Here is a 27,917-nt window from a genome sequence, read left to right as displayed (position 1 = left end):
GATCATACAAGCTAGGTAAGTTTCCTCTCAGCATTGCCTCCTCTAGGAAAATCGAACCTCGAAAAGGAAACCTGATTTGAATTTGTGAATCAGTGGCAACCATTTAGAGAAAAAAAATCTAATTTGATTTTCAGAATCAATGGCAGTATCATATTGATCAAGGGTCATCTGGTTTTCTAGTAATTGTTTAAATTCCCCTAATTGAGGACTTTTCTTGGAAATCCATTGTTTCAAAATCAAATTTCTTCCTGTTAAAATTAAAATACTAAGAAAATTATTGTTATTTTTTTTTTATTTTGACAACTAGATAGTAAGAATATATGTTCCTCATGTATCTTGAAGGACTGTTTGCTCAATTTTCCAAACCAGAAATTGATTTTATTCCAAAATTTTTGAATTTTAGGACATTTCCAAAAATAATGATATATGTCCGCTGCAGGTAGATTGCATTTTATACACAATAGAAATAGACTTTTCCCCAGACCTGTATAAGTTAATAATAAATTCAATCAGATAACTATTAGAGTAATCTCTGGATATTTCGGATAAATAGAGACGTATTTGCAAATAAACTAAGAATTCCTTATTTGGTATATTAAATTCCCTTTGTAAATCAATAAAAGTTTTACATCTTGCACTTGTGACATATATATCAGGCCCTTCCCTTTCAAACTTTTAGAAATTCTAGAATTAAGAGCATAAGGAAATTCTGAATTTCCCACAATAGGCAGGAATTTAGAAAAGGAGGAGTCAATCCCCAGACAATTGCATATTTTAATTTTTTTTCTGGGAGATTATTCTTGTTAAGATGTAGTAATACTTTAAAAGAGTAGGGTTTAGCAATTTGTTGGTCTATAAACAGGGGCGTATAATAATCAGAATCTGTGATCCAATCAAGAGCTAACTTCCCTATGCAGACCAAATTGTATACTTCTAAGTCAGGGAGAGCCAGTCCACCTTTGTCTCTAGGAAGTGTTAGCCTATTAAAGGCCAGCACTTTCCTTTTTTTGTTCCATATAAATTCTAAGCAAATCTGTCTGAAAATGTATAGTATTTTTAATGATAAATAAGGGGATGCTTTGAATTAAATAGAGAATTTTTGGAAATATCATTTTTATTAGCTTAACTTTACCTGACAAGGAGAGAGGAAACCTTGACCAGTTAGACAAATCCTTTTTAATTTCTGCCCACAGGGGTGCATAATTCAACATATACCATTCATTTGGATTCTTGCTAATTTTAATACCAAGATATCTAATGTAGTTGCTCACCTCTGAGAAAGGAATCTTTTGTAAGCTATCTTTGTGTTTATAAAGCCATAATATTTCCGAATTAATACGGTTGATCCTGTACCCAGAAAAGGAGCCGAAGTCATCCAAAATTTGTAGGATAATTGGAATACTTTTTTTTTTTATCTTGGAGAAAAATCAGCAAATCGTCTGCATACAGGGCAAGCTTAATTTTAGTTTGTCCTATTGATATTTCTTCTAGATCTTTTCTAAGGAGAATTGCCAAAGGTTCAATTGCGAAGTTAAATAGAAAAGGTGATATAGGGCACCCCTGTCTAGTCCCTTTTTGAAGAGGGATATAAGAAATAGGGAATCCATTAACTAAAATAGAAGCCCGGGAATAATTATAGATCAATTGAACAAAATTAAAAAAAGATCCATTAAATGCATATTATTTTTCAACAAGGGATACCAAGAGAATGAAGCATATTTGAAAATAGAAGTTAATTTAAAAGTGTCTTTAAGTGACATGCCCTATCTGAATCATGCAAGTTTAATTTTGACTTTCCTATCCCTTTATTAAGTTTGTAATAACTACTAGAGGTATGTATGTATGTATTGGGTACTTGTAAACCGCATCTAATCACCCGTAAGGGTCTCAAGGCGCTGCTCATTTTATCGACCTTGGAAGGATGAAAGGCTGAGTGGACCTCGCCGGGGATCGAACCTGCAACTCTTGGGTTGCTACAGAGCTCAGCCACAGTGCCTTAGCAGGCTGAGCATATCTGGTGGGGTATAGCCAACCTCATATGTCAAATATTAGATTTCCATTTATCTAATAATTTTATATTACCATTATTAATCCAAATCAAAACAATGTGGAACCAAATGAAACCTTAGTTATTGTTAATGCTATGTTCCCTCTTATTTAGTTAGTATTTTTGTATTACGTGAATTATAGGTGGTGATTCTTTTAGACTGTTTTTAAGTTAAGATTTGGTGTGTTGTTTTCTCTTAAGAGGTGTATCCAGCAATGATTTCCCAGCATTAGAGACCATGTGCAAGACCATAATGAAGGAGAAACAACCCTTTGAAAGATTGGAAGTCAGCAAAAAGCTTCTGTTAGAAATGTTTAAGGTAATGTTGCTAAAACTGAGATATCTTGCTTAATGAGACCGGTTTGATTTTTAGCTAATTGTAGCCACAATGTGAAAGTTAATCCAATATTCTCATAGGGCCATTAAACTGCAGTAATTCATGGGTTTCAAGTAACTGGGAAAAAACAGTGTCACTTTACATTTATTTAGAGTACAGCAATTTGTCAGGTGATTGCATTGTGTTTTGGTAAGCTAATTGTAATTGTATTTGCGGGTAGCTCATAAAAGTATTGGATAACTACAGAAATGACATGGATTATACTATTTTATAAATTAAATACAACTTATTTTTAATGGGAAGTAAGTTGTTCAGTTGGCTGGTTTGAAACCCAGTTTCAGTCTATGGGAATATTTGAAGGGAAGAAAGACTTTCCCAGAGTGGGTGGAGGTATGGAGGCTGATGGGACTGATGACAAGAATGATGTCAGAAGTAATAGTTGGTAGGTGACCAAGGGCCAAATTGAATAAATAAAAAACTTAAATAAAAAACAGATGTAGCATCCAGAATAAAATAAGAACCCAGAGAGATTATCCCAAAAATGCTGAATAATTATGATGTGTTCATGCAGCCATTTTCTCCAGTTTACTCCAATGATGAGTTTTTCCTGGGTCTGGTTACCCAACTGAACTATATTTACTTGTTTGTGGCCTGTTGTACACTAATGAAAGGACACATGGGTGAGTTCTTGCTAAAACCAAAACTTGACTGCAGAACTAGGCTACAAGTTTTTCCATATTATGAAAAGTATATGGGTGACTGTGTACATTTTCCTTGGGTACATTCTCTGCCTAAAGCTTTAACTTTACAGCCAGGACACATGAGCAACAGCAGAATACCCAAGCGCCTACAGGTGCCCAGGATATAATAAAAGTGGCATGTAGTAAAAAGACCACCACCTGCCACTGGAACTTCCTTCACTGGCCCTTTAAGAGAAATAATAATTACTGTTGCCCATGAAAATTACCTTCTAGATTTAACAAATGGTTGCAATATTTTTATTGTTACATTATTTTATTTTCTCCAACATAGGTGTGTCCGGTCCACGGCGTCATCCTTACTTGTGGGATATTCTCTTCCCCAACAGGAAATGGCAAAGAGCCCAGCAAAGCTGGTCACATGATCCCTCCTAGGCTCCGCCTACCCCAGTCATTCTCTTTGCCGTTGTACAGGCAACATCTCCACGGAGATGGCTTAGAGTTTTTTAGTGTTTAACTGTAGTTTTTATTATTCAATCAAGAGTTTGTTATTTTGAAATAGTGCTGGTATGTACTATTTACTCAGAAACAGAAAAGAGATGAAGATTTCTGTTTGTATGAGGAAAATGATTTTAGCAACCGTAACTAAAATCCATGGCTGTTCCACACAGGACTGTTGAGAGCAATTAACTTCAGTTGGGGGAACAGTGTGCAGTCTCTTGCTGCTTGAGGTATGACACATTCTAACAAGACGATGTAATGCTGGAAGCTGTCATTTTCCCTATGGGATCCGGTAAGCCATGTTTATTACGATCATAAATAAGGGCTTCACAAGGGCTTATTAAGACTGTAGACTGTTTCTGGGCTAAATCGATTCATTATTAACACATATTTAGCCTTGAGGAATCATTTTATCTGGGTATTTTGATATAATAATATCGGCAGGCACTGTATTAGACACCTTATTCCTTAGGGGCTTTCCCAAAGCTTAAGCAGAGCCTCATTTTCGCGCCGGTGTGGCGCACTTGTTTTTGAGAGGCATGGCATGCAGTCGCATGTGAGAGGAGCTCTGATACTTAGAAAAGACTTTCTGAAGGCGTCATTTGGTATCGTATTCCCCTTTGGGCTTGGTTGGGTCTCAGCAAAGCAGATACCAGGGACTGTAAAGGGGTTAAAGTTTAAAACGGCTCCGGTTCCGTTATTTTGAGGGTTAAAGCTTCCAAATTTGGTGTGCAATACTTTTAAGGCTTTAAGACACTGTGGTGAAAATTTGGTGAATTTTGAACAATTCCTTCATGTTTTTTCGCAATTGCAGTAATAAAGTGTGTTCAGTTTAAAATTTAAAGTGACAGTAACGGTTTTATTTTAAAACGTTTTTGTACTTTGTTATCAAGTTTATGCCTGTTTAACATGTCTGAACTACCAGATAGACTGTGTTCTGAATGTGGGGAAGCCAGAATTCCTATTCATTTAAATAAATGTGATTTATGTGATAATGACAATGATGCCCAAGATGATTCCTCAAGTGAGGGGAGTAAGCATGGTACTGCATCATTCCCTCCTTCGTCTACACGAGTCTTGCCCACTCAGGAGGCCCCTAGTACATCTAGCGCGCCAATACTCCTTACTATGCAACAATTAACGGCTGTAATGGATAATTCTGTCAAAAACATTTTAGCCAAAATGAACCCTTGTCAGCATAAGCGTGGCTGCTCTGTTTTAGATACTGAAGAGCATGACGACGCTGATATTAATATCTCTGAAGGGCCCCTAACCCAGTCTGATGGGGCCAGGGAGGTTTTGTCTGAGGGAGAAATTACTGATTCAGGGAACATTTCTCAACAGGCTGAACCTGATGTGATTGCATTTAAATTTAAGTTGGAACATCTCCGCATTCTGCTTAAGGAGGTATTACCCACTCTGGATGATTGTGAAAAGTTGGTCATCCCAGAGAAACTATGTAAAATGGACAAGTTCCTAGAGGTGCCGGGGCTCCCAGAAGCTTTTCCTATACCCAAGCGGGTGGCGGACATTGTTAATAAAGAATGGGAAAGGCCCGGTATTCCTTTCGTCCCTCCCCCCATATTTAAAAAATTGTTTCCTATGGTCGACCCCAGAAAGGACTTATGGCAGACAGTCCCCAAGGTCGAGGGAGCGGTTTCCACTTTAAACAAACGCACCACTATACCCATAGAGGATAGTTGTGCTTTCAAAGATCCTATGGATAAAAAATTAGAAGGTTTGCTTAAAAAGATGTTTGTTCAGCAGGGTTACCTTCTACAACCAATTTCATGCATTGTCCCTGTCGCTACAGCCGCATGTTTCTGGTTCGATGAGCTGATAAAGACGCTCGATAGTGATTCTCCTCCTTATGAGGAGATTATGGACAGAATCAATGCTCTCAAATTGGCTAATTCTTTCACCCTAGACGCCACTTTGCAATTGGCTAGATTAGCGGCTAAGAATTCTGGGTTTGCTATTGTGGCGCGCAGAGCGCTTTGGTTGAAATCTTGGTCGGCTGATGCGTCTTCCAAGAACAAGCTACTAAACATTCCTTTCAAGGGGAAAACGCTGTTTGGCCCTGACTTGAAAGAGATTATCTCTGATATCACTGGGGGTAAGGGCCACGCCCTTCCTCAGGATCGGCCTTTCAAGGCAAAAAATAGACCTAATTTTCGTCCCTTTCGTAAAAACGGACCAGCCCAAAGTGCTACGTCCTCTAAGCAAGAGGGTAATACTTCTCAAGCCAAGCCAGCTTGGAGACCAATGCAAGGCTGGAACAAGGGAAAGCAGGCCAAGAAACCTGCCACTGCTACCAAGACAGCATGAAATGTTGGCCCCCGATCCGGGACCGGATCTGGTGGGGGGCAGACTCTCTCTCTTCGCTCAGGCTTGGGCAAGAGATGTTCTGGATCCTTGGGCGCTAGAAATAGTCTCCCAAGGTTATCTTCTGGAATTCAAGGGACTTCCCCCAAGGGGGAGGTTCCACAGGTCTCAGTTGTCTTCAGACCACATAAAAAGACAGGCGTTCTTACATTGTGTAGAAGACCTGTTAAAAATGGGAGTGATTCATCCAGTTCCATTAAGAGAACAAGGGATGGGGTTCTACTCCAATCTGTTCATAGTTCCCAAAAAAGAGGGAACGTTCAGACCAATCTTAGATCTCAAGATCTTAAACAAGTTTCTCAAGGTTCCATCGTTCAAGATGGAAACCATTCGAACTATTCTTCCTTCCATCCAGGAAGGTCAATTCATGACCACGGTGGATTTAAAGGATGCGTATCTACATATTCCTATCCACAAGGAACATCATCGGTTCCTAAGGTTCGCATTCCTGGACAAACATTACCAGTTCGTGGCGCTTCCTTTCGGATTAGCCACTGCTCCAAGGATTTTCACAAAGGTACTAGGGTCCCTTCTAGCTGTGCTACGACCAAGGGGCGTTGCGGTAGTACCTTACTTGGACGACATTCTGATTCAAGCGTCGTCCCTTCCTCAAGCAAAGGCTCACACGGACATCGTCCTGGCCTTTCTCAGATCTCACGGATGGAAAGTGAACGTGGAAAAGAGTTCTCTATCCCCGTCAACAAGGGTTCCCTTCTTGGGAACAATTATAGACTCCTTAGAAATGAGGATTTTTCTGACAGAGGTCAGAAAAACAAAACTTCTAGACTCTTGTCGGATACTTCATTCCGTTCCTCTTCCTTCCATAGCTCAGTGCATGGAAGTGATCGGGTTGATGGTAGCGGCAATGGACATAGTTCCTTTTGCGCGCATTCATCTAAGACCATTACAACTGTGCATGCTCAGTCAGTGGAATGGGGACTATACAGACTTGTCTCCGAAGATACAAGTAAATCAGAGGACCAGAGACTCACTCCGTTGGTGGCTGTCCCTGGACAACCTGTCACAAGGGATGACATTCCGCAGACCAGAGTGGGTCATTGTCACGACCGACGCCAGTCTGATGGGCTGGGGCGCGGTCTGGGGATCCCTGAAAGCTCAGGGTCTTTGGTCTCGGGAAGAATCTCTTCTACCGATAAATATTCTGGAACTGAGAGCGATATTCAATGCTCTCAAGGCTTGGCCTCAGCTAGCGAGGACCAAGTTCATACGGTTTCAATCAGACAACATGACAACTGTTGCGTACATCAACCATCAGGGGGGAACAAGGAGTTCCCTAGCGATGGAAGAAGTGACCAAAATCATTCTATGGGCGGAGTCTCACTCCTGCCACCTGTCTGCTATCCACATCCCAGGAGTGGAAAATTGGGAAGCGGATTTTCTGAGTCGTCAGACATTGCATCCGGGGGAGTGGGAACTCCATCCGGAAATCTTTGCCCAAGTCACTCACCTGTGGGGCATTCCAGACATGGATCTGATGGCCTCTCGTCAGAACTTCAAAGTTCCTTGCTACGGGGCCAGATCCAGGGATCCCAAGGCGGCTCTAGTGGATGCACTAGTAGCACCTTGGACCTTCAAACTAGCTTATGTGTTCCCGCCATTTCCTCTCATCCCCAGGCTGGTAGCCAGGATCAATCAGGAGAGGGCGTCGGTGATCTTGATAGCTCCTGCGTGGCCACGCAGGACTTGGTATGCAGATCTGGTGAATATGTCATCGGCTCCACCTTGGAAGCTACCTTTGAGACGAGACCTTCTTGTTCAGGGTCCGTTCGAACATCCGAATCTGGTTTCACTCCAGCTGACTGCTTGGAGATTGAACGCTTGATTTTATCGAAGCGAGGATTCTCAGATTCTGTTATCGATACTCTTGTTCAGGCCAGAAAGCCTGTAACTAGAAAGATTTACCACAAAATTTGGAAAAAATATATCTGTTGGTGTGAATCTAAAGGATTCCCTTGGGACAAGGTTAAGATTCCTAGGATTCTATCCTTCCTTCAAGAAGGATTGGAAAAAGGATTATCTGCAAGTTCCCTGAAGGGACAGATTTCTGCCTTGTCGGTGTTACTTCACAAAAAGCTGGCAGCTGTGCCAGATGTTCAAGCCTTTGTTCAGGCTCTGGTTAGAATCAAGCCTGTTTACAAACCTTTGACTCCTCCTTGGTGTCTCAATTTAGTTCTTTCAGTTCTTCAGGGGGTTCCGTTTGAACCCTTACATTCCGTTGATATTAAGTTATTATCTTGGAAAGTTTTGTTTTTAGTTGCAATTTCTCCAACATAGGTGTGTCCGGTCCACGGCGTCATCCTTACTTGTGGGATATTCTCTTCCCCAACAGGAAATGGCAAAGAGCCCAGCAAAGCTGGTCACATGATCCCTCCTAGGCTCCGCCTACCCCAGTCATTCTCTTTGCCGTTGTACAGGCAACATCTCCACGGAGATGGCTTAGAGTTTTTTAGTGTTTAACTGTAGTTTTTATTATTCAATCAAGAGTTTGTTATTTTGAAATAGTGCTGGTATGTACTATTTACTCAGAAACAGAAAAGAGATGAAGATTTCTGTTTGTATGAGGAAAATGATTTTAGCAACCGTAACTAAAATCCATGGCTGTTCCACACAGGACTGTTGAGAGCAATTAACTTCAGTTGGGGGAACAGTGTGCAGTCTCTTGCTGCTTGAGGTATGACACATTCTAACAAGACGATGTAATGCTGGAAGCTGTCATTTTCCCTATGGGATCCGGTAAGCCATGTTTATTACGATCGTAAATAAGGGCTTCACAAGGGCTTCACAAGGGCTTATTAAGACTGTAGACTGTTTCTGGGCTAAATCGATTCATTATTAACACATATTTAGCCTTGAGGAATCATTTTATCTGGGTATTTTTGATATAATAATATCGGCAGGCACTGTATTAGACACCTTATTTCTTAGGGGCTTTCCCAAAGCATAAGCAGAGCCTCATTTTCGCGCCGGTGTGGCGCACTTGTTTTTGAGAGGCATGGCATGCAGTCGCATGTGAGAGGAGCTCTGATACTTAGAAAAGACTTTCTGAAGGCGTCATTTGGTATCGTATTCCCCTTTGGGTTTGGTTGGGTCTCAGCAAAGCAGATACCAGGGACTGTAAAGGGGTTAAAGTTTTAAAACGGCTCCGGTTCCGTTATTTTAAGGGTTAAAGCTTCCAAATTTGGTGTGCAATACTTTTAAGGCTTTAAGACACTGTGGTGAAAATTTGGTGAATTTTGAACAATTCCTTCATGTTTTTTCGCAATTGCAGTAATAAAGTGTGTTCAGTTTAAAATTTAAAGTGACAGTAACGGTTTTATTTTAAAACGTTTTTTGTACTTTCTTATCAAGTTTATGCCTGTTTAACATGTCTGAACTACCAGATAGACTGTGTTCTGAATGTGGGGAAGCCAGAATTCCTATTCATTTAAATAAATGTGATTTATGTGATAATGACAATGATGCCCAAGATGATTCCTCAAGTGAGGGGAGTAAGCATGGTACTGCATCATTCCCTCCTTCGTCTACACGAGTCTTGCCCACTCAGGAGGCCCCTAGTACATCTAGCGCGCCAATACTCCTTACTATGCAACAATTAACGGCTGTAATGGATAATTCTGTCAAAAACATTTTAGCCAAAATGAACCCTTGTCAGCGTAAGCGTGGCTGCTCTGTTCTAGTTACTGAAGAGCATGACGACGCTGATATTAATATCTCTGAAGGGCCCCTAACCCAATCTGAGGGGGCCAGGGAGGTTTTGTCTGAGGGAGAAATTACTGATTCAGGGAACATTTCTCAACAGGCTGAACCTGATGTGATTGCATTTAAATTTAAGTTGGAACATCTCCGCATTTTGCTTAAGGAGGTATTATCCACTCTGGATGATTGTGAAAAGTTGGTCATCCCAGAGAAACTATGTAAAATGGACAAGTTCCTAGAGGTGCCGGGGCTCCCAGAAGCTTTTCCTATACCCAAGCGGGTGGCGGACATTGTTAATAAAGAATGGGAAAGGCCCGGTATTCCTTTCGTCCCTCCCCCCATATTTAAAAAATTGTTTCCTATGGTCGACCCCAGAAAGGACTTATGGCAGACAGTCCCCAAGGTCGAGGGAGCGGTTTCTACTTTAAATAAACGCACCACTATACCCATAGAGGATAGTTGTGCTTTCAAAGATCCTATGGATAAAAAATTAGAAGGTTTGCTTAAAAAGATGTTTGTTCAGCAGGGTTACCTTCTACAACCAATTTCATGCATTGTCCCTGTCACTACAGCCGCATGTTTCTGGTTTGATGAACTGATAAAGGCGCTCGATAGTGATTCTCCTCCTTATGAGGAGATTATGGACAGAATCAATGCTCTCAAATTGGCTAATTCTTTCACCCTAGACGCCACTTTGCAATTGGCTAGGTTAGCGGCTAAGAATTCTGGGTTTGCTATTGTGGCGCGCAGAGCGCTTTGGTTGAAATCTTGGTCGGCTGATGCGTCTTCCAAGAACAAGCTACTAAACATTCCTTTCAAGGGGAAAACGCTGTTTGGCCCTGACTTGAAAGAGATTATCTCTGATATCACTGGGGGTAAGGGCCACGCCCTTCCTCAGGATCGGCCTTTCAAGGCAAAAAATAGACCTAATTTTCGTCCCTTTCGTAAAAACGGACCAGCCCAAAGTGCTACGTCCTCTAAGCAAGAGGGTAATACTTCTCAAGCCAAGCCAGCTTGGAGACCAATGCAAGGCTGGAACAAGGGAAAGCAGGCCAAGAAACCTGCCACTGCTACCAAGACAGCATGAAATATTGGCCCCCGATCCGGGACCGGATCTGGTGGGGGGCAGACTCTCTCTCTTCGCTCAGGCTTGGGCAAGAGATGTTCTGGATCCTTGGGCGCTAGAAATAGTCTCCCAGGGTTATCTTCTGGAATTCAAGGGACTTCCCCCAAGGGGGAGGTTCCACAGGTCTCAGTTGTCTTCAGACCACATAAAAAGACAGGCGTTCTTACATTGTGTAGAAGACCTGTTAAAAATGGGAGTGATTCATCCTGTTCCATTAAGAGAACAAGGGATGGGGTTCTACTCCAATCTGTTCATAGTTCCCAAAAAAGAGGGAACGTTCAGACCAATCTTAGATCTCAAGATCTTAAACAAGTTTCTCAAGGTTCCATCGTTCAAGATGGAAACCATTCGAACTATTCTTCCTTCCATCCAGGAAGGTCAATTCATGACCACGGTGGATTTAAAGGATGCGTATCTACATATTCCTATCCACAAGGAACATCATCGGTTCCTAAGGTTTGCATTCCTGGACAAACATTACCAGTTCGTGGCGCTTCCTTTCGGATTAGCCACTGCTCCAAGGATTTTCACAAAGGTACTAGGGTCCCTTCTAGCGGTGCTAAGACCAAGGGGCATTGCAGTAGTACCTTACCTGGACGACATTCTGATTCAAGCGTCGTCCCTTCCTCAAGCAAAGGCTCACACGGACATCGTCCTGGCCTTTCTCAGATCTCACGGCTGGAAAGTGAACGTGGAAAAGAGTTCTCTATCCCCGTCAACAAGGGTTCCCTTCTTGGGAACAATTATAGACTCCTTAGAAATGAGGATTTTTCTAACAGAGGCCAGAAAAACAAAACTTCTAGACTCTTGTCGGATACTTCATTCCGTTCCTCTTCCTTCCATAGCTCAGTGCATGGAAGTGATCGGGTTGATGGTAGCGGCAATGGACATAGTTCCTTTTGCGCGCATTCATCTAAGACCATTACAACTGTGCATGCTCAGTCAGTGGGATGGGGACTATACAGACTTGTCTCCAAAGATACAAGTAAATCAAAGGACCAGAGACTCACTCCGTTGGTGGCTGTCCCTGGACAACCTGTCACAAGGGATGACATTCCGCAGACCAGAGTGGGTCATTGTCACGACCGACGCCAGTCTGATGGGCTGGGGCGCGGTCTGGGGATCCCTGAAAGCTCAGGGTCTTTGGTCTCGGGAAGAATCTCTTCTACCGATAAATATTCTGGAACTGAGAGCGATATTCAATGCTCTCAAGGCTTGGCCTCAGCTAGCGAGGACCAAGTTCATACGGTTTCAATCAGACAACATGACGACTGTTGCGTACATCAACCATCAGGGGGGAACAAGGAGTTCCCTAGCGATGGAAGAAGTGACCAAAATCATTCTATGGGCGGAGTCTCACTCCTGCCACCTGTCTGCTATCCACATCCCAGGAGTGGAAAATTGGGAAGCGGATTTTCTGAGTCGTCAGACATTGCATCCGGGGGAGTGGGAACTCCATCCGGAAATCTTTGCCCAAGTCACTCAGCTGTGGGGCATTCCAGACATGGATCTAATGGCCTCTCGTCAGAACTTCAAAGTTCCTTGCTACGGGTCCAGATCCAGGGATCCCAAGGCGGCTCTAGTGGATGCACTAGTAGCACCTTGGACCTTCAAACTAGCTTATGTGTTCCCGCCGTTTCCTCTCATCCCCAGGCTGGTAGCCAGGATCAATCAGGAGAGGGCGTCGGTGATCTTGATAGCTCCTGCGTGGCCACGCAGGACTTGGTATGCAGATCTGGTGAATATGTCATCGGCTCCACCTTGGAAGCTACCTTTGAGACGAGACCTTCTTGTTCAGGGTCCGTTCGAACATCCGAATCTGGTTTCACTCCAGCTGACTGCTTGGAGATTGAACGCTTGATTTTATCGAAGCGAGGATTCTCAGATTCTGTTATCGATACTCTTGTTCAGGCCAGAAAGCCTGTAACTCGAAAGATTTACCACAAGATTTGGAAAAAATATATCTGTTGGTGTGAATCTAAAGGATTCCCTTGGGACAAGGTTAAGATTCCTAGGATTCTATCCTTCCTTCAAGAAGGATTGGAAAAAGGATTATCTGCAAGTTCCCTGAAGGGACAGATTTCCGCCTTGTCGGTGTTACTTCACAAAAAGCTGGCAGCTGTGCCAGATGTTCAAGCCTTTGTTCAGGCTCTGGTTAGAATCAAGCCTGTTTACAAACCTTTGACTCCTCCCTGGAGTCTCAATTTAGTTCTTTCAGTTCTTCAGGGGGTTCCGTTTGAACCCTTGCATTCCGTTGATATTAAATTATTATCTTGGAAAGTTTTGTTTTTGGTTGCAATTTCTTCTGCTAGAAGAGTTTCAGAATTATCTGCTCTGCAGTGTTCTCCTCCTTATCTGGTGTTCCATGCAGATAAGGTGGTTTTGCGTACTAAACCTGGTTTTCTTCCGAAAGTTGTATCTAACAAAAACATTAACCAGGAGATTATCGTACCTTCTCTGTGTCCGAAACCAGTTTCAAAGAAGGAACGTTTGTTGCACAATTTGGATGTTGTTCGCGCTCTAAAATTCTATTTAGATGCTACAAAGGATTTTAGACAAACATCTTCCTTGTTTGTTGTTTATTCCGGTAAAAGGAGAGGTCAAAAAGCAACTTCTACCTCTCTCTCTTTTTGGATTAAAAGCATCATCAGATTGGCTTACGAGACTGCCGGACGGCAGCCTCCCGAAAGAATCACAGCTCATTCCACTAGGGCTGTGGCTTCCACATGGGCCTTCAAGAACGAGGCTTCTGTTGATCAGATATGTAGGGCAGCGACTTGGTCTTCACTGCACACTTTTACCAAATTTTACAAGTTTGATACTTTTGCTTCTTCTGAGGCTATTTTTGGGAGAAAGGTTTTGCAAGCCGTGGTGCCTTCCATTTAGGTGACCTGATTTGCTCCCTCCCTTCATCCGTGTCCTAAAGCTTTGGTATTGGTTCCCACAAGTAAGGATGACGCCGTGGACCGGACACACCGATGTTGGAGAAAACAGAATTTATGTTTACCTGATAAATTACTTTCCCAACGGTGTGTCCGGTCCACGGCCCGCCCTGGTTTTTTTAATCAGGTCTGATATTTTATTTTCTTTAACTACAGTCACCACGGTACCATATGATTTCTCCTATGCAAATATTCCTCCTTAACGTCGGTCGAATGACTGGGGTAGGCGGAGCCTAGGAGGGATCATGTGACCAGCTTTGCTGGGCTCTTTGCCATTTCCTGTTGGGGAAGAGAATATCCCACAAGTAAGGATGACGCCGTGGACCGGACACACCGTTGGAGAAAGTAATTTATCAGGTAAACATAAATTCTGTTTTCTTCTGCTAGAAGAGTTTCAGAATTATCTGCTCTGCAGTGTTCTCCTCCTTATCTGGTGTTCCATGCAGATAAGGTGGTTTTACGTACTAAACCTGGTTTTCTTCCAAAAGTTGTTTCTAACAAAAACATTAACCAGGAGATTATCGTACCTTCTCTGTGTCCGAAACCAGTTTCAAAGAAGGAACGTTTGTTGCACAATTTGGATGTTGTTCGCGCTCTAAAATTCTATTTAGATGCTACAAAGGATTTTAGACAAACATCTTCCTTGTTTGTTGTTTATTCAGGTAAAAGGAGAGGTCAAAAAGCAACTTCTACCTCTCTCTCTTTTTGGATTAAAAGCATCATCAGATTGGCTTACGAGACTGCCGGACGGCAGCCTCCCGAAAGAATCACAGCTCATTCCACTAGGGCTGTGGCTTCCACATGGGCCTTCAAGAACGAGGCTTCTGTTGATCAGATATGCAGGGCAGCGACTTGGTCTTCACTGCACACTTTTACCAAATTTTACAAGTTTGATACTTTTGCTTCTTCTGAGGCTATTTTTGGGAGAAAGGTTTTGCAAGCCGTGGTGCCTTCCATTTAGGTGACCTGATTTGCTCCCTCCCTTCATCCGTGTCCTAAAGCTTTGGTATTGGTTCCCACAAGTAAGGATGACGCCGTGGACCGGACACACCTATGTTGGAGAAAACAGAATTTATGTTTACCTGATAAATTTCTTTCTCCAACGGTGTGTCCGGTCCACGGCCCGCCCTGGTTTTTTTAATCAGGTCTGATAATTTATTTTCTTTAACTACAGTCACCACGGTACCATATGGTTTCTCCTATGCAAATATTCCTCCTTAACGTCGGTCGAATGACTGGGGTAGGCGGAGCCTAGGAGGGATCATGTGACCAGCTTTGCTGGGCTCTTTGCCATTTCCTGTTGGGGAAGAGAATATCCCACAAGTAAGGATGACGCCGTGGACCGGACACACCGTTGGAGAAAGAAATTTATCAGGTAAACATAAATTCTGTTTTTTCATCACCTTTTAAATCCCAAGAAGTAATATGTTAAACAGTGTGCCCTACATTGAAAAATATACAAAAAAAGCATAAAGCTAAAACATTTTATGCTACAAGTCTTAACTAAAAAAATAGTTCAAGATGATTATTCTCTTAGGGAAAAAAAATATTTTTGCCTTGTGAAATGTATATTTCCCATAGAGACATCAACAAAGACATTTAAACATGAATATCGACTTTGTAGTAAGTGTTAAACAGGTCTGTTATGCAGTATATCTTGCAAGCAATATTCTGTTTCATCGTGCTCAAGTACTCATAGATGTAAATGGTACTGTATAAATGCCATTTACAGATACATTCTTTCAGATTATTAAAATCAAGTTAACTAATAGGTCCAACTCTTGCTGCAGTACCTATTCTCTGTGCTCTAGGCTGACCTTAAAACCTGTTTTAAAAATATTTGTTTTTATGATTTCTATATATTGATTGAACACAGAGTTCCAATTGGCAAGATATACAGTTTTCGCACTGTAAAGAGTGAAAGCACTAAGTGACTAGGATTCCTCTATTGCAATAATATATTTGTAAAAATATAGCCAAAACTGGAAAACCACACTGTCGTTAACCGGTTTTGTCTTTAAACAATTTGTATTACTGTAAGTAGATTATGACACAAGGTTCTGGATATTATAGGTTGCATTTTTTTATTTAAATTGTTGTGCCTTCTAATTTAAAAACATAAATCATCATCTTGGTTGCAAACTAAGAAGAAGGGTTAAAGGTGAATGAGGTTCCATTTCTCCAACATTGGTGTGTCCGGTCCACGGCGTCATCCTTACTTGTGGGAATATCTCTTCCCCAACAGGAAATGGCAAAGAGTCCCAGCAAAGCTGGCCATATAGTCCCTCCTAGGCTCCGCCCACCCCAGTCATTCTCTTTGCCGTTGCACAGGCAACATCTCCACGGAGATGGTTAAGAGTTTTTTGGTGTTTAAATGTAGTTTTTTATTCTTCTATCAAGTGTTTGTTATTTTAAAATAGTGCTGGTATGTACTATTTACTCTGAAACAGAAAAGGATGAAGATTTCTGTTTGTGAGAGGAAGATGATTTTAGCAGACAGTAACTAAAATCGATTGCTGTTTCCACATAGGACTGTTGAGATGAAGTAACTTCAGTTGGGGGAAACAGTTAGCAGACTTTTCTGCTTAAGGTATGACTAGCCATATTTCTAACAAGACCATGTAATGCTGGAAGGCTGTCATTTCCCCTCATGGGGACCGGTAAGCCATTTTCTTAGTCAAGCAAACAGAATAAAGGGCTTAATATGGGCTATAAAACTGGTAGACACTTTTATGGGCTAAATCGATTGCTTTATTTGGGCATTTTATACATGTTTATGCTGATAATTCTCATTTATAAACTTGGGGAACGTTTTTTAACGGCAGGCACTATGTTAGACACCTTTTCCAGTCAGGGAGGGCCTTCCCAGTTGTAGGCTGAGCCTCATTTTCGCGCCATTACTGCGCAGTTGTTTTTTGAGAGCAAGACATGCAGATGCATGTGTGAGGATCTGAAAGTAGCTGGAAAAGTTTCTAGAAGGCGTCATTTGGTATCGTATTCCCCTCTGGGCTTGGTTAGGTCACAGCAAAGGCTATAGCTGGGACTGTATAGGGGTTAAATTTGTAAACGGCTCCGTTTCCGTTATTTTAAGGATTAAAGCTCTGAAAATTGGTGTGCAATACTCTTAATGCTTTAAGACACTGTGGTGTTTGGTAATTTTTGAACAATTCCTTCATACTTTTTCCCATATTCAGTAATAAAGTGTTTTCTGTTTAAAATTTAAAGAGACAGTAACGGTTTTGTTTTAAAACGTTTTTTGTGCTTTATTGACAAGTTTAAGCCTGTTTAACATGTCTGTGCCTTCGGATAAGCTATGTTCTATATGTATGAAAGCCAATGTGTCTCCCCATTTAAATTTGTGTGATAATTGTGCCATAGCGTCCAAACAAAGTAAGGACAGTACTGCCACAGATAATGAAATTGCCCAAGATGATTCCTCAGATGAGGGGAGTAAACATGATACTACATCATCTCCTACTGTGTCTACACCAGTTTTGCCCACGCAGGAGGCCCCTAGTACATCTAGCGCGCCAATGCTTATTACCATGCAACAATTGACGGCTGTAATGGATAACTCCATAGAAAATATTTCATCCAAAATGCCTACATATCAGAGAAAGCGCGATTGCTCTGTTTTAAACACTGAAGAGCAGGAGGGCGCTGATGATAATTGTTCTGTCATACCCTCACACCAATCTGAAGTGGCCATGAGGGAGGTTTTGTCAGATGGGGAAATTTCAGATTCAGGAAAAATTTCTCAACAAGCTGAACCTGATGTTGTGACATTTAAATTTAAATTAGAACATCTCCGCGCACTGCTTAAGGAGGTGTTATCTACTCTGGATGATTGTGACAACTTGGTCATTCCAGAGAAATTATGCAAGATGGACAAGTTCCTAGAGGTTCCGGTGCACCCCAACGCTTTTCCTATACCCAAGCGGGTGGTGGACATAGTGAATAAGGAGTGGGAAAAGCCCGGCATACCTTTTGTTCCCCCCCCATATTTAAGAAATTATTTCCTATGGTCGACCCCAGAAAGGACTTATGGCAGACAGTCCCTAAGGTCGAGGGGGCAGTTTCTACTCTAAACAAGCGCACTACTATTCCTATCGAGGATAGTTGTGCTTTCAAAGATCCTATGGATAAAAAATTGGAGGGTTTGCTTAAAAAGATTTTTGTACAGCAAGGTTACCTTCTACAACCCATTTCGTGCATTGTTCCTGTCACTACAGCAGCGTGGTTCTGGTTCGAGGAACTAGAAAAGTCGCTCAGTAGGGAGACTCCATATGAGGAGGTTATGGACAGAGTTCACGCACTTAAGTTGGCTAACTCTTTTATTTTAGATGCCGCTTTGCAATTAGCTAGATTAGCGGCGAAAAATTCAGGGTTTGCAATTGTGGCGCGCAGAGCGCTTTGGCTAAAGTCTTGGTCAGCGGATGTGTCATCCAAGACAAAATTGCTTAACATCCCTTTCAAAGGTAAAACTCTATTTGGACCAGAATTGAAAGAGATTATCTCAGACATCACTGGGGGAAAGGGCCACGCCCTTCCACAAGATAGGCCTTTCAAGGCCAAGAATAAGTCTAATTTTCGTTCCTTTCGCAATTTCAGGAACGGACCGGCCTCTAATTCTGCATCCTCTAAGCAAGAGGGTAATGCCTCGCAACCCAAACCAGCCTGGAAACCGATGCAAGGCTGGAACAAGGGTAAGCAGGCCAAGAAGCCTGCTGCTGCTAACAAAACAGCATGAAGGAGTAGCCCCCGATCCGGGACCGGATCTAGTAGGGGGCAGACTCTCTCTCTTTGCTCAGGCTTGGGCAAGAGATGTTCAGGATCCCTGGGCACTAGAAATAGTTTCTCAGGGTTATCTTCTGGAATTCAGGGAACTACCCCCAAGGGGAAGGTTCCACATGTCTCACTTATCCTTAAACCAAATAAAGAGACAGGCGTTCTTACATTGTGTAGAAGACCTGTTAAAGATGGGAGTGATACACCCAGTTCCACTAAAGGAACAAGGAATGGGATTTTATTCAAATCTGTTTGTAGTTCCCAAAAAAGAGGGAACTTTCAGACCAATTTTGGACTTGAAGATCCTAAACAAATTTCTCAGGGTACCATCGTTCAAGATGGAAACCATTCGAACGATTCCACCCACTATCCAGGAAGGTCAATTTATGACTACCGTGGATCTAAAGGATGCGTACCTACATATTCCTATCCACAAAGAACATCATCAGTTCCTAAGGTTCGCCTTTCTGGACAAACATTACCAGTTTGTGGCCCTCCCATTCGGGTTAGCCACTGCTCCAAGGATTTTCACAAAGGTACTAGGGTCCCTTCTAGCGGTTCTAAGACCGAGGGGCATTGCAGTAGTACCTTACTTGGACGACATTCTAATACAAGCGTCGTCCCTGTCAAAAGCAAAGGCTCATACAGACATCGTTCTGGCCTTTCTCAGATCACACGGATGGAAGGTGAACATAGAAAAAAGTTCTCTGTCTCCGTCAACAAGAGTTCCCTTCTTGGGAACAATAATAGATTCCTTAGAAATGAGGATTTTTCTGACAGAGGTCAGAAAGTCAAAACTTCTAAGCGCTTGTCAAGTTCTTCATTCTGTTCCACGTCCTTCCATAGCGCAGTGCATGGAAGTAGTAGGGTTGATGGTTGCAGCAATGGACATAGTTCCTTTTGCATGAATTCATCTAAGACCATTACAACTGTGCATGCTCAAACACTGGAATGGGGACTATACAGACTTGTCTCCAATGATTCAAGTAGATCAGAAGACCAGAGATTCACTCCGTTGGTGGCTGACCCTGGACCATCTATCCCAGGGAATGAGCTTCCGCAGACCAGAGTGGGTCATTGTCACGACCGACGCCAGTCTAGTGGGCTGGGGTGCGGTCTGGGAATCCCTGAAAGCTCAGGGACTATGGTCTCGGGAAGAGTCTCTTCTCCCGATAAACATTCTGGAACTAAGAGCGATCTTCAATGCTCTCAGGGCTTGGCCTCAGCTAGCAAAGGCCAGATTCATAAGATTCCAATCAGACAACATGACGACTGTTGCGTATATCAATCATCAGGGGGGAACAAGGAGTTCCCTGGCGATGAAAGAAGTGACCAAAATAATTCAATGGGCGGAGGATCACTCCTGCCACCTATCTGCGATCCACATCCCAGGTGTGGAAAACTGGGAAGCGGATTATCTGAGTCTTCAGACATTCCATCCGGGGGAGTGGGAACTCCACCCGGAGATCTTTGCCCAACTAACTCAATTATGGGGCATTCCAGACATGGATCTGATGGCGTCTCGTCAGAACTTCAAGGTTCCTTGCTACGGGTCCAGATCCAGGGATCCCAAGGCGACTCTAGTAGATGCACTAGTAGCGCCTTGGACCTTCAACCTAGCTTATGTATTTCCACAGTTTCCTCTCATTCCCAGGCTGGTAGCCAGGATCAAACAGGAGAGGGCCTCGGTGATCTTGATAGCTCCTGCGTGGCCACGCAGGACTTGGTATGCAGACCTGGTGAATATGTCATCGGTTCCACCATGGAAGCTACCTTTGAGACAGGACCTTCTTGTTCAGGGTCCATTCGAACATCCAAATCTGGTCTCCCTCCAGCTGACGGCTTGGAGATTGAACGCTTGATTCTATCAAAGCGTGGGTTTTCAGATTCTGTGATAGATACTCTGGTTCAGGCCAGAAAACCGGTAACTAGAAAGATTTACCATAAAATATGGAAAAGATATATCTGTTGGTGTGAATCCAAAGGATTCCCATGGAATAAGATAAAAATTCCTAAGATTCTCTCCTTTCTACAAGAAGGTTTGGAGAAAGGATTATCTGCAAGTTCTCTAAAGGGACAGATCTCTGCTTTATCTGTCTTACTACACAAAAGACTGGCAGCTGTGCCAGATGTTTAAGCATTTGTTCAGGCTCTGGTTAGGATCAAGCCTGTTTACAGACCTTTGACTTCTCCCTGGAGTCTAAATCTAGTTCTTTCAGTTCTTCAAGGGGTTCCGTTTGAGCCTTTACATTCCATAGGTATTAAGTTACTATCTTGGAAAGTTTTGTTTTTGGTTGCTATTTCTTCTGCTAGAAGAGTTTCAGAGTTATCTGCTCTGCAGTGTTCTCCGCCCTATCTGGTGTTCCATGCAGATAAGGTGGTTTTGCGTACTAAGCCTGGTTTTCTTCCAAAGGTTGTTTCTAACAAGAATATTAACCAGGAGATAGTTGTACCTTCTTTATGTCCGAATCCAGTTTCAAAGAAGGAACGTCTGTTACACAATTTGGACGTAGTCCGTGCTCTAAAATTCTATTTAGAGGCTACAAAAGATTTCAGACAAACATCTTCTTTGTTTGTTGTCTATTCTGGTAAAAGGAGAGGTCAAAAAGCGACTTCTACCTCTCTTTCCTTTTGGCTTAAAAGCATCATCCGATTGGCTTATGAGACTGCCGGACGGCAGCCTCCTGAAAGAATCACAGCTCACTCCACTAGGGCTGTGGCTTCCACATGGGCCTTCAAGAACGAGGCTTCTGTTGACCAGATATGTAAGGCAGCGACTTGGTCTTCACTGCACACTTTTGCCAAATTTTACAAATTTGATACTTTTGCTTCTTCGGAGGCTATTTTTGGGAGAAAGGTTTTGCAAGCCGTGGTGCCTTCCGTTTAGGTAACCTGATTTGCTCCCTCCCTTCATCCGTGTCCTAAAGCTTTGGTATTGGTTCCCACAAGTAAGGATGACGCCGTGGACCGGACACACCAATGTTGGAGAAAACAGAATTTATGCTTACCTGATAAATTACTTTCTCCAACGGTGTGTCCGGTCCACGGCCCGCCCTGGTTTTTTAATCAGGTCTGATGAATTATTTTCTTTAACTACAGTCACCACGGTACCATATGGTTTCTCCTATATATTTCCTCCTGTCCGTCGGTCGAATGACTGGGGTGGGCGGAGCCTAGGAGGGACTATATGGCCAGCTTTGCTGGGACTCTTTGCCATTTCCTGTTGGGGAAGAGATATTCCCACAAGTAAGGATGACGCCGTGGACCGGACACACCGTTGGAGAAAGTAATTTATCAGGTAAGCATAAATTCTGTTTTTAAATAGAATTCGAGGACTACTGTACTAAAATTGACAATGACGACAACGTTGGTGTAAATCTGAAACAAATATTTACAGAACGTAATTTCTACATGCAATTTCTTGATGTTGTGGTTTTTATTTCAGTTTTCTAGCTTTCCCTGCAGGTCCTGTTGTATGGGATATCATGTAATAAATACATATGTAAATTTGCGTCCTGACCACTGCAGACAAATTATACAACAGCAATGAATAAAGCTTTAGGGAATCAAGACCATGTATACAAATACACCTATAGAATGTCATCTGTGGCAATTTCAGAGTAGCTTGTACATGTGTAACATAATAGAATTATACTTGTAAATATGTAAAAAGGCCAGTTCTGGGCTTTAATCAAGTGCTTTTAGGTGTCAAATTCGATAAAATGGTTTTGAAAACCTGTTAAAAAGTATTAAGAAAATGAATTGTAATTGCAGTGAACTTTTTAGCTCCTTGTTATCAAATAGTGCCCTTTTCTTCTTAAACGGGAAGAGTTACATAAATTAGCTTTAGACTTGTCTAACTTTTCTGGGTCGACTCGTCCGTTTTGCTTTTGGCAAAAAAACTGAAATTATGCTTGCCTGATAATTTTCTTTTCTTCTGACGGGAAGAATCCACAGCTGCATTCATTACTTTTGGGAATTCAGAACCTGGCCACCAGGAGGAGGCAAAGACACCCCAGCCAAAGGCTTAAATACCTCCCCCACTTCCCTCATCCCCCAGTCATTCTTTGCCTTTCGTCACAGGAGGTTAGCAGAGAAGTGTCGGAAGATTTTTTATATAGTCTCTTATGGAGGGTAGTACTCTTCGAAATGGGATTGGAGTTTTAAGTAATACTGTCAGTCTCTCAGTGAGAGCATGGATGAATGTTAGAGTCCGGAGATGCAGGGAGAGTCTTTCTGCAAAACCATCCTGATTCATGTTAACAGCTCCTTAGCAATCGGCATTGACGAGTTTCGCTGCCTGCTTACTTCTCTCAAGTCCATGTCAGATGCGAGGCTACTATCTGTCACACTTGAAGGGCCGTGTTCCTGTTTCACGGTGTTGATTCAGGTAAGATTGTTTCATTTTACTTCGATTAGGTGAATAAAGTAATGTAAACAAAGAATTTAGGGTCTTAGTGGGACTCCTTTATCTTTATAAGGAATCAAGGGTTAATATCTCCTGAGGGGGGTTATTGAACAGGGGGGACTTTAATCATGTTTGTTATGTGATTCTGTCTGCTAATGTGTAGTGTTACTTGGGCTCGTAGCTAGATCGGAACATAACAGCCTTTTCTTGTCAGACTGCGCAGCCCTTGTAGGCCTTGGCGTGCTCTTCTATGGCCTGCAAGGTGCACCTTGTGACGAGGCATGGTCATGCTTCTGTGCTCTATTTCCTTATTCCTGACTGCGTGACGACGGAGAGTGTCTGTTTCGCTAGCTGTCTGGGTCTCAGGAGGTGGTGAGTGCCCCAACCATTTGGGGTGTAAGGTGCCATTTTTTATTTTTCTGTCCATAATTTTTATATACCAAGTTAAGGAGGATTCTGACTGTTTGGAGATGGATGTCTCTGATTCAGATTGTACTTCTTGTGAAGAGTATGAAATGGCCCGGGTAATCCATGCCCATCAGTTAAGGTCCGAATGCTGCTCTAGAGTGCTCTCTTCTCCCGATACAGGGAACTTAGAGTCCGCTGAGCCATCCGCCCCTGAGGATCCCATATCCCATGCGGCGCGTCCCCTAGAACCTTCTTTGACTACGCAAGCAGGTGTCCCTAATGCCGTTACCCCTTCTCCGGAAGGCGGCTTGTTTTCTTCCTAAATGGAAAGAGTCCACAGCTGCATTCATTACTTTTGGGAAATAAAAACCTGGCCACCAGGAGGAGGCAAAGGCACCCCAGCCAAAGGCTTAAATACTCCTCCCACTTCCCTCATCCCCCAGTCATTCTTTGCCTTTCGTCCCAGGAGGTTGGCAGAGAAGTGTCAAAAGTTTGTTTTGTCTCTTATGGGAGGGTACTACTCTTCGACATGGGATGGGAGCTTTAAGTAATCCTATCAGTCTCTTAGTGAGGGCCTGGATGAAAGTTAGAGTCCGGAGATGCAGTAAGAGTCTTTCTGCAAAACCATCCCAACTCATATTAACAGCTCCACTAGCAATCGGTGTTGTCGAACTTCACTTTGCTGCCTGCTTTCTTCTCTCAAGTCCATGGCGGAGGGGCTGCTACTATTCGTCACACTTGAAGGACCGTGTTCCTGTTCCACGGCGTAGATTCCGGTAAGATCGTTTCATTTTACTTCATCAGAATGTACTGTAACATTTTGTTTCCCATAAGGAACTATCTTGCGGGACTTATTAAGTATATTTATAGGGCCTCAGTGAGGCTCCTTTGGTATCTTGGAATCAAGGGTTAATATCTTCTGAGGGGGATTATTGAACAGGGTTTTTTTTAATCATGTTTGTTATGTGATTCAATCTGCTTATGTGTAGTGTTAACTGGGTTCTTGGCTAGAACATAAAGGCCTTTGGTAGTGACGCAGCCTTATGATTGGGCGCGCTTCTGGTCTTCCATTTCCGCATTCCTGACTGTGTGTCGACTGAGGTCTTTCCCAGTTTTTTTGTTGGAAGATCAGGGTTCCGTTTGGGTGGTCCTGCGGGTATACCTGTTTTGTTCCTGGGTGTTAACCTACGAGTTGTCATATATTTTCTTTTATCCGGTTAGGATGCCTTTTTGTTTTCGATTATGTGTTTCCTTCCGGAACTTCTGGGATCGATTCTCTCTGGTTGCTTCTTCAGAAGTTTAAGGGACACGTTAGTCCTATGTTTGTCTGTTTAATCTTCCCCTCTGAGGGAGGATTTAGGCAGCTTGACAGTTATGACCTTTTCTTTGGTCCTTGTCCCTTGGGGTTCTGAGGGTCCTTTCGGACTTATTTATCCGAGTCTCTTTCTTCCCCACTGGGGGAATGTGGATGTTTCCCCTTCTGATCGGGGGGGAGTTTAATTTTGTGGGTTGTGTGCCTGTGGGACTTTGTCTCCTCAGAAGCTTTTGGCTCGGTCGAATCTAATAATCTGAGTGGTCTTTAGCTAGGGCCTTGCTGGTTTTAACTGTTGGGCAGTTATCTCTGCCTTTTTCTTTTTGTCCTTTGGCTTTTAGTGAAGCAGTTTTTACCTGACTGGAGTTTTGGGTGTTGTAGGTTGTGGTGCCCTCAGAAGAGGCCGCCTTTTGTACCCTCCCATTTTCCATTCAGTGTCCTCTATAGCTTGGGTATTGTTTTCCCAAAAGTAATGAATGCAGCTGTGGACTTCCCGTTTAAGAAGAAAAACTTAAATTATGCTTGCCTGATAATTTCCTTTTCTTCTGACGGGAAGAGTCCACAGCTCCCCGCCCGTGTTTTTATCATAAGGGGCGGCCGTATTTTTTGTTTTTTCTGGCACCTTTTTCACCCTGATATTTCTCCTACTGTTCCTTGTTCCCTCTAATGATTGGGTGATGAGGGAAGTGGGGGAGGTATTTAAGCCTTTGGCTGGGGGTATCTTTGCCTCCTCCTAGTGGCCAGGTTCTGAATTCCCAAAAGTAATGAATGCAGCTGTGGATTCTTCCCGTCAGAAGAAAAGAAAATTATCAGGCAAGCATAATTTAAGTTTTTTTGCCAAAAGCAAAATGGTCGAGTCGACCCAGAAAAGTTAGAAAAGTCTAAAGCTAATTTATGTAACTATTTTTAAGATACTTCTTCAAATGTTACATTACCTTTTCACTATCACATCTTCATAATATTAGTTTTCCTTTTATGATAATTTTAGTTTTATAGAGTTTTCTTGTATATTTTTTTGAGAAAAGTAAAATTAAATGTCTATCTCCTGAACTTTTAAGAACAAGGGGTAAATATGTACATATCTAAGAATTACTTATTAATCAAGCAGCAGTTGTATTTGTGTTTCTTAAAGATAAATATATATTGTAGGAGTAATTTATATTCAATATCCTGTTTAATTATTTATTTTTCTCTGCTCTTTTTAGTATAACAAGTTCAAATGCCGGATCTTGAATGAGAAGGTTGATACCCCGACTACAACAGTATACAGGTTATTACTCCAAGACTTATTGTAACACATTTATAGTGAACTGATGGACAGCACACAATAAATAATGTTATGTGGTTATAATTATTTTCTAATTTTAATAACATCTTAATGGAAAGTTTCAGTATCAAGTGTTCAACTGTCTAACAGAACCCTGTGTAGAGTTTACCAAGCTGGCGATGAATTAAACAGGCTCTATTTTAGTATTTCTGTAAGCAAAGATATTCATTTGTAAATTACTGTCTGAAGGGAATTCCTAATCTCAGCTGTGTATCTTGCCTCATAAATATATTTGAAAATACTCTGTTAATGTTCCTTAAACCTGTTTCTTAGGCATAACATTGTTCAAACAATATAGACCCAAGAATTCACCTTAATTAATATTGTCACAATACCTGTACTGGTATATTTACTGCTAACATATAGGCAGCACATGCAATTGCAATTAGTATCTGCTTACTTTGCAGTATTTTTGTAGAATAGGGCTATGTAGGTAATTTTTGCATAACAGATGTACTGATAGAGTGTTATAACTAAACATAAGTATAACTGCACAACAGACATTCGGCCAGATTACGAGTTTTGCGTTATGGCTGCCTTGCTGCTAACTTGCAAGTTATTTCCACCGCTCACCTTTAACAGCGCTGGTATTACAGGTTTGCAAAAACCCAGCGTTAGCTGGCTATTTTGCAGCGTTAAACTCCTTGGAGCGCCATACCGCACCCAAATACCTGCTGCGGTGAGCTCCTTTTATGTGCTCGTGCACGATTTCCCCATAGAAATCAATGCGGAGAGCCGGCTAAAAAAAAGCCTAAGACCTGCAATAATTGAGCGTAAAGCTCCGTAACGCAGCCCCATTGATTCCTATGGATAAAGAAATAGTTATGTTTCAACCTAACACCCTAACATAAACCCTGAGTCTAAACACTCCTAATCTGCTGCCCCTAACATCGCCGCCACCTACATTACACTTATTAAAGTGAAGGTAACGTTTGACATTATGGAAGATAACCTAGCATTTATCTATATGTCACTAATCTAGTCGCTAAGTTTTTTTTCTGCTTACTTCAATATTTTACAAACAAAATTATATGTCAAAATCCCTACCGCTTATCTCATGACTCCTCCCAAGCACTACTTCCGTCTTTTTATCTTGCTGACTACTTCAGCTGTTCCGCCCGCTCTCTGTTTCTGAAATGCGCGTTCACACTACAGTATCTAACTGCGCATGCGCTAATCGCCGAGGCTGCAAACCACTGCACAGGTCACCGGGAAACACTAATTCAAACTGTGCTTCTAAAGGTAACATAGAATTGAAGGAATACTCTCTGTGTCCAAGCACTCCGTAGCAAGCAGATGATGTATGAAAGGATGCTTACTTGGAAGTAACACGCATGCGCAAAATGGGAGCGCGCTTTATCATCAGCAAGCAGTAAAGTACTTAAAGAGAGCATGCGTAGAGGCTAAAGGGGTGGATGACGCGGAGGGCTGGCCGCCTAACGGCCGAGATTTCAATTGGAGCATAAAAACACATGATCGATAACGGAAAAAAAATGTTATATGCGGGTTGTATTAGTGGATGGTAAGAAGAGCCATTCTAAAGCCGATAACTTTATCTATAGGTAACAATATTAAAAATGATGAATTAAACTTAGATTTATTTTGCATCCCTAATGCTATGCTTGATAGAAGTAGAGGTAACTTTACCTTCACTTTAACCGCTAATCTGTCGCATCCGACATCGCCGCCATCTACATTAGTTATTAACCCCTAATCAGCTGCTCTGACATCGCCACAACATACATTATACTTATTAACCCCAATCTGTCGCCCCCGACATCGCTGCCACCTACATTAGTTATTAACCCCTAATCTGCTGACCCCGACATCACCGTAACCTACTTTATACTTATTAACCCCTAATCTGCTGACCCCAACGTCGCCACCACTATACTAAAGTTATTAATCCCTTATCCTAACC

General features: G+C 42.3%; 1 protein-coding gene across 1 annotated transcript in view; it reads left to right on the top strand.

Annotated features, from left to right (window-relative positions):
• Nucleotides 1–27,917, top strand: part of LOC128663291 (threonine--tRNA ligase 2, cytoplasmic-like) — a 411,905-nt gene that overhangs the window by 212,541 nt on the left and 171,447 nt on the right. Inside the window, exons 6-7 of the mRNA XM_053717549.1 lie at nt 2,249–2,366; nt 25,875–25,939. Of these exons, the coding sequence (XP_053573524.1) occupies nt 2,249–2,366; nt 25,875–25,939 (183 nt within the window). The remainder of the gene's footprint in view (nt 1–2,248; nt 2,367–25,874; nt 25,940–27,917) is intronic.

This window comes from Bombina bombina, chromosome 6 (genome assembly GCF_027579735.1).
Source record: "Bombina bombina isolate aBomBom1 chromosome 6, aBomBom1.pri, whole genome shotgun sequence".
Classification (NCBI taxonomy): domain Eukaryota; kingdom Metazoa; phylum Chordata; class Amphibia; order Anura; family Bombinatoridae; genus Bombina; species Bombina bombina.
This window is presented reverse-complemented; position numbering and strand designations above follow the sequence as displayed.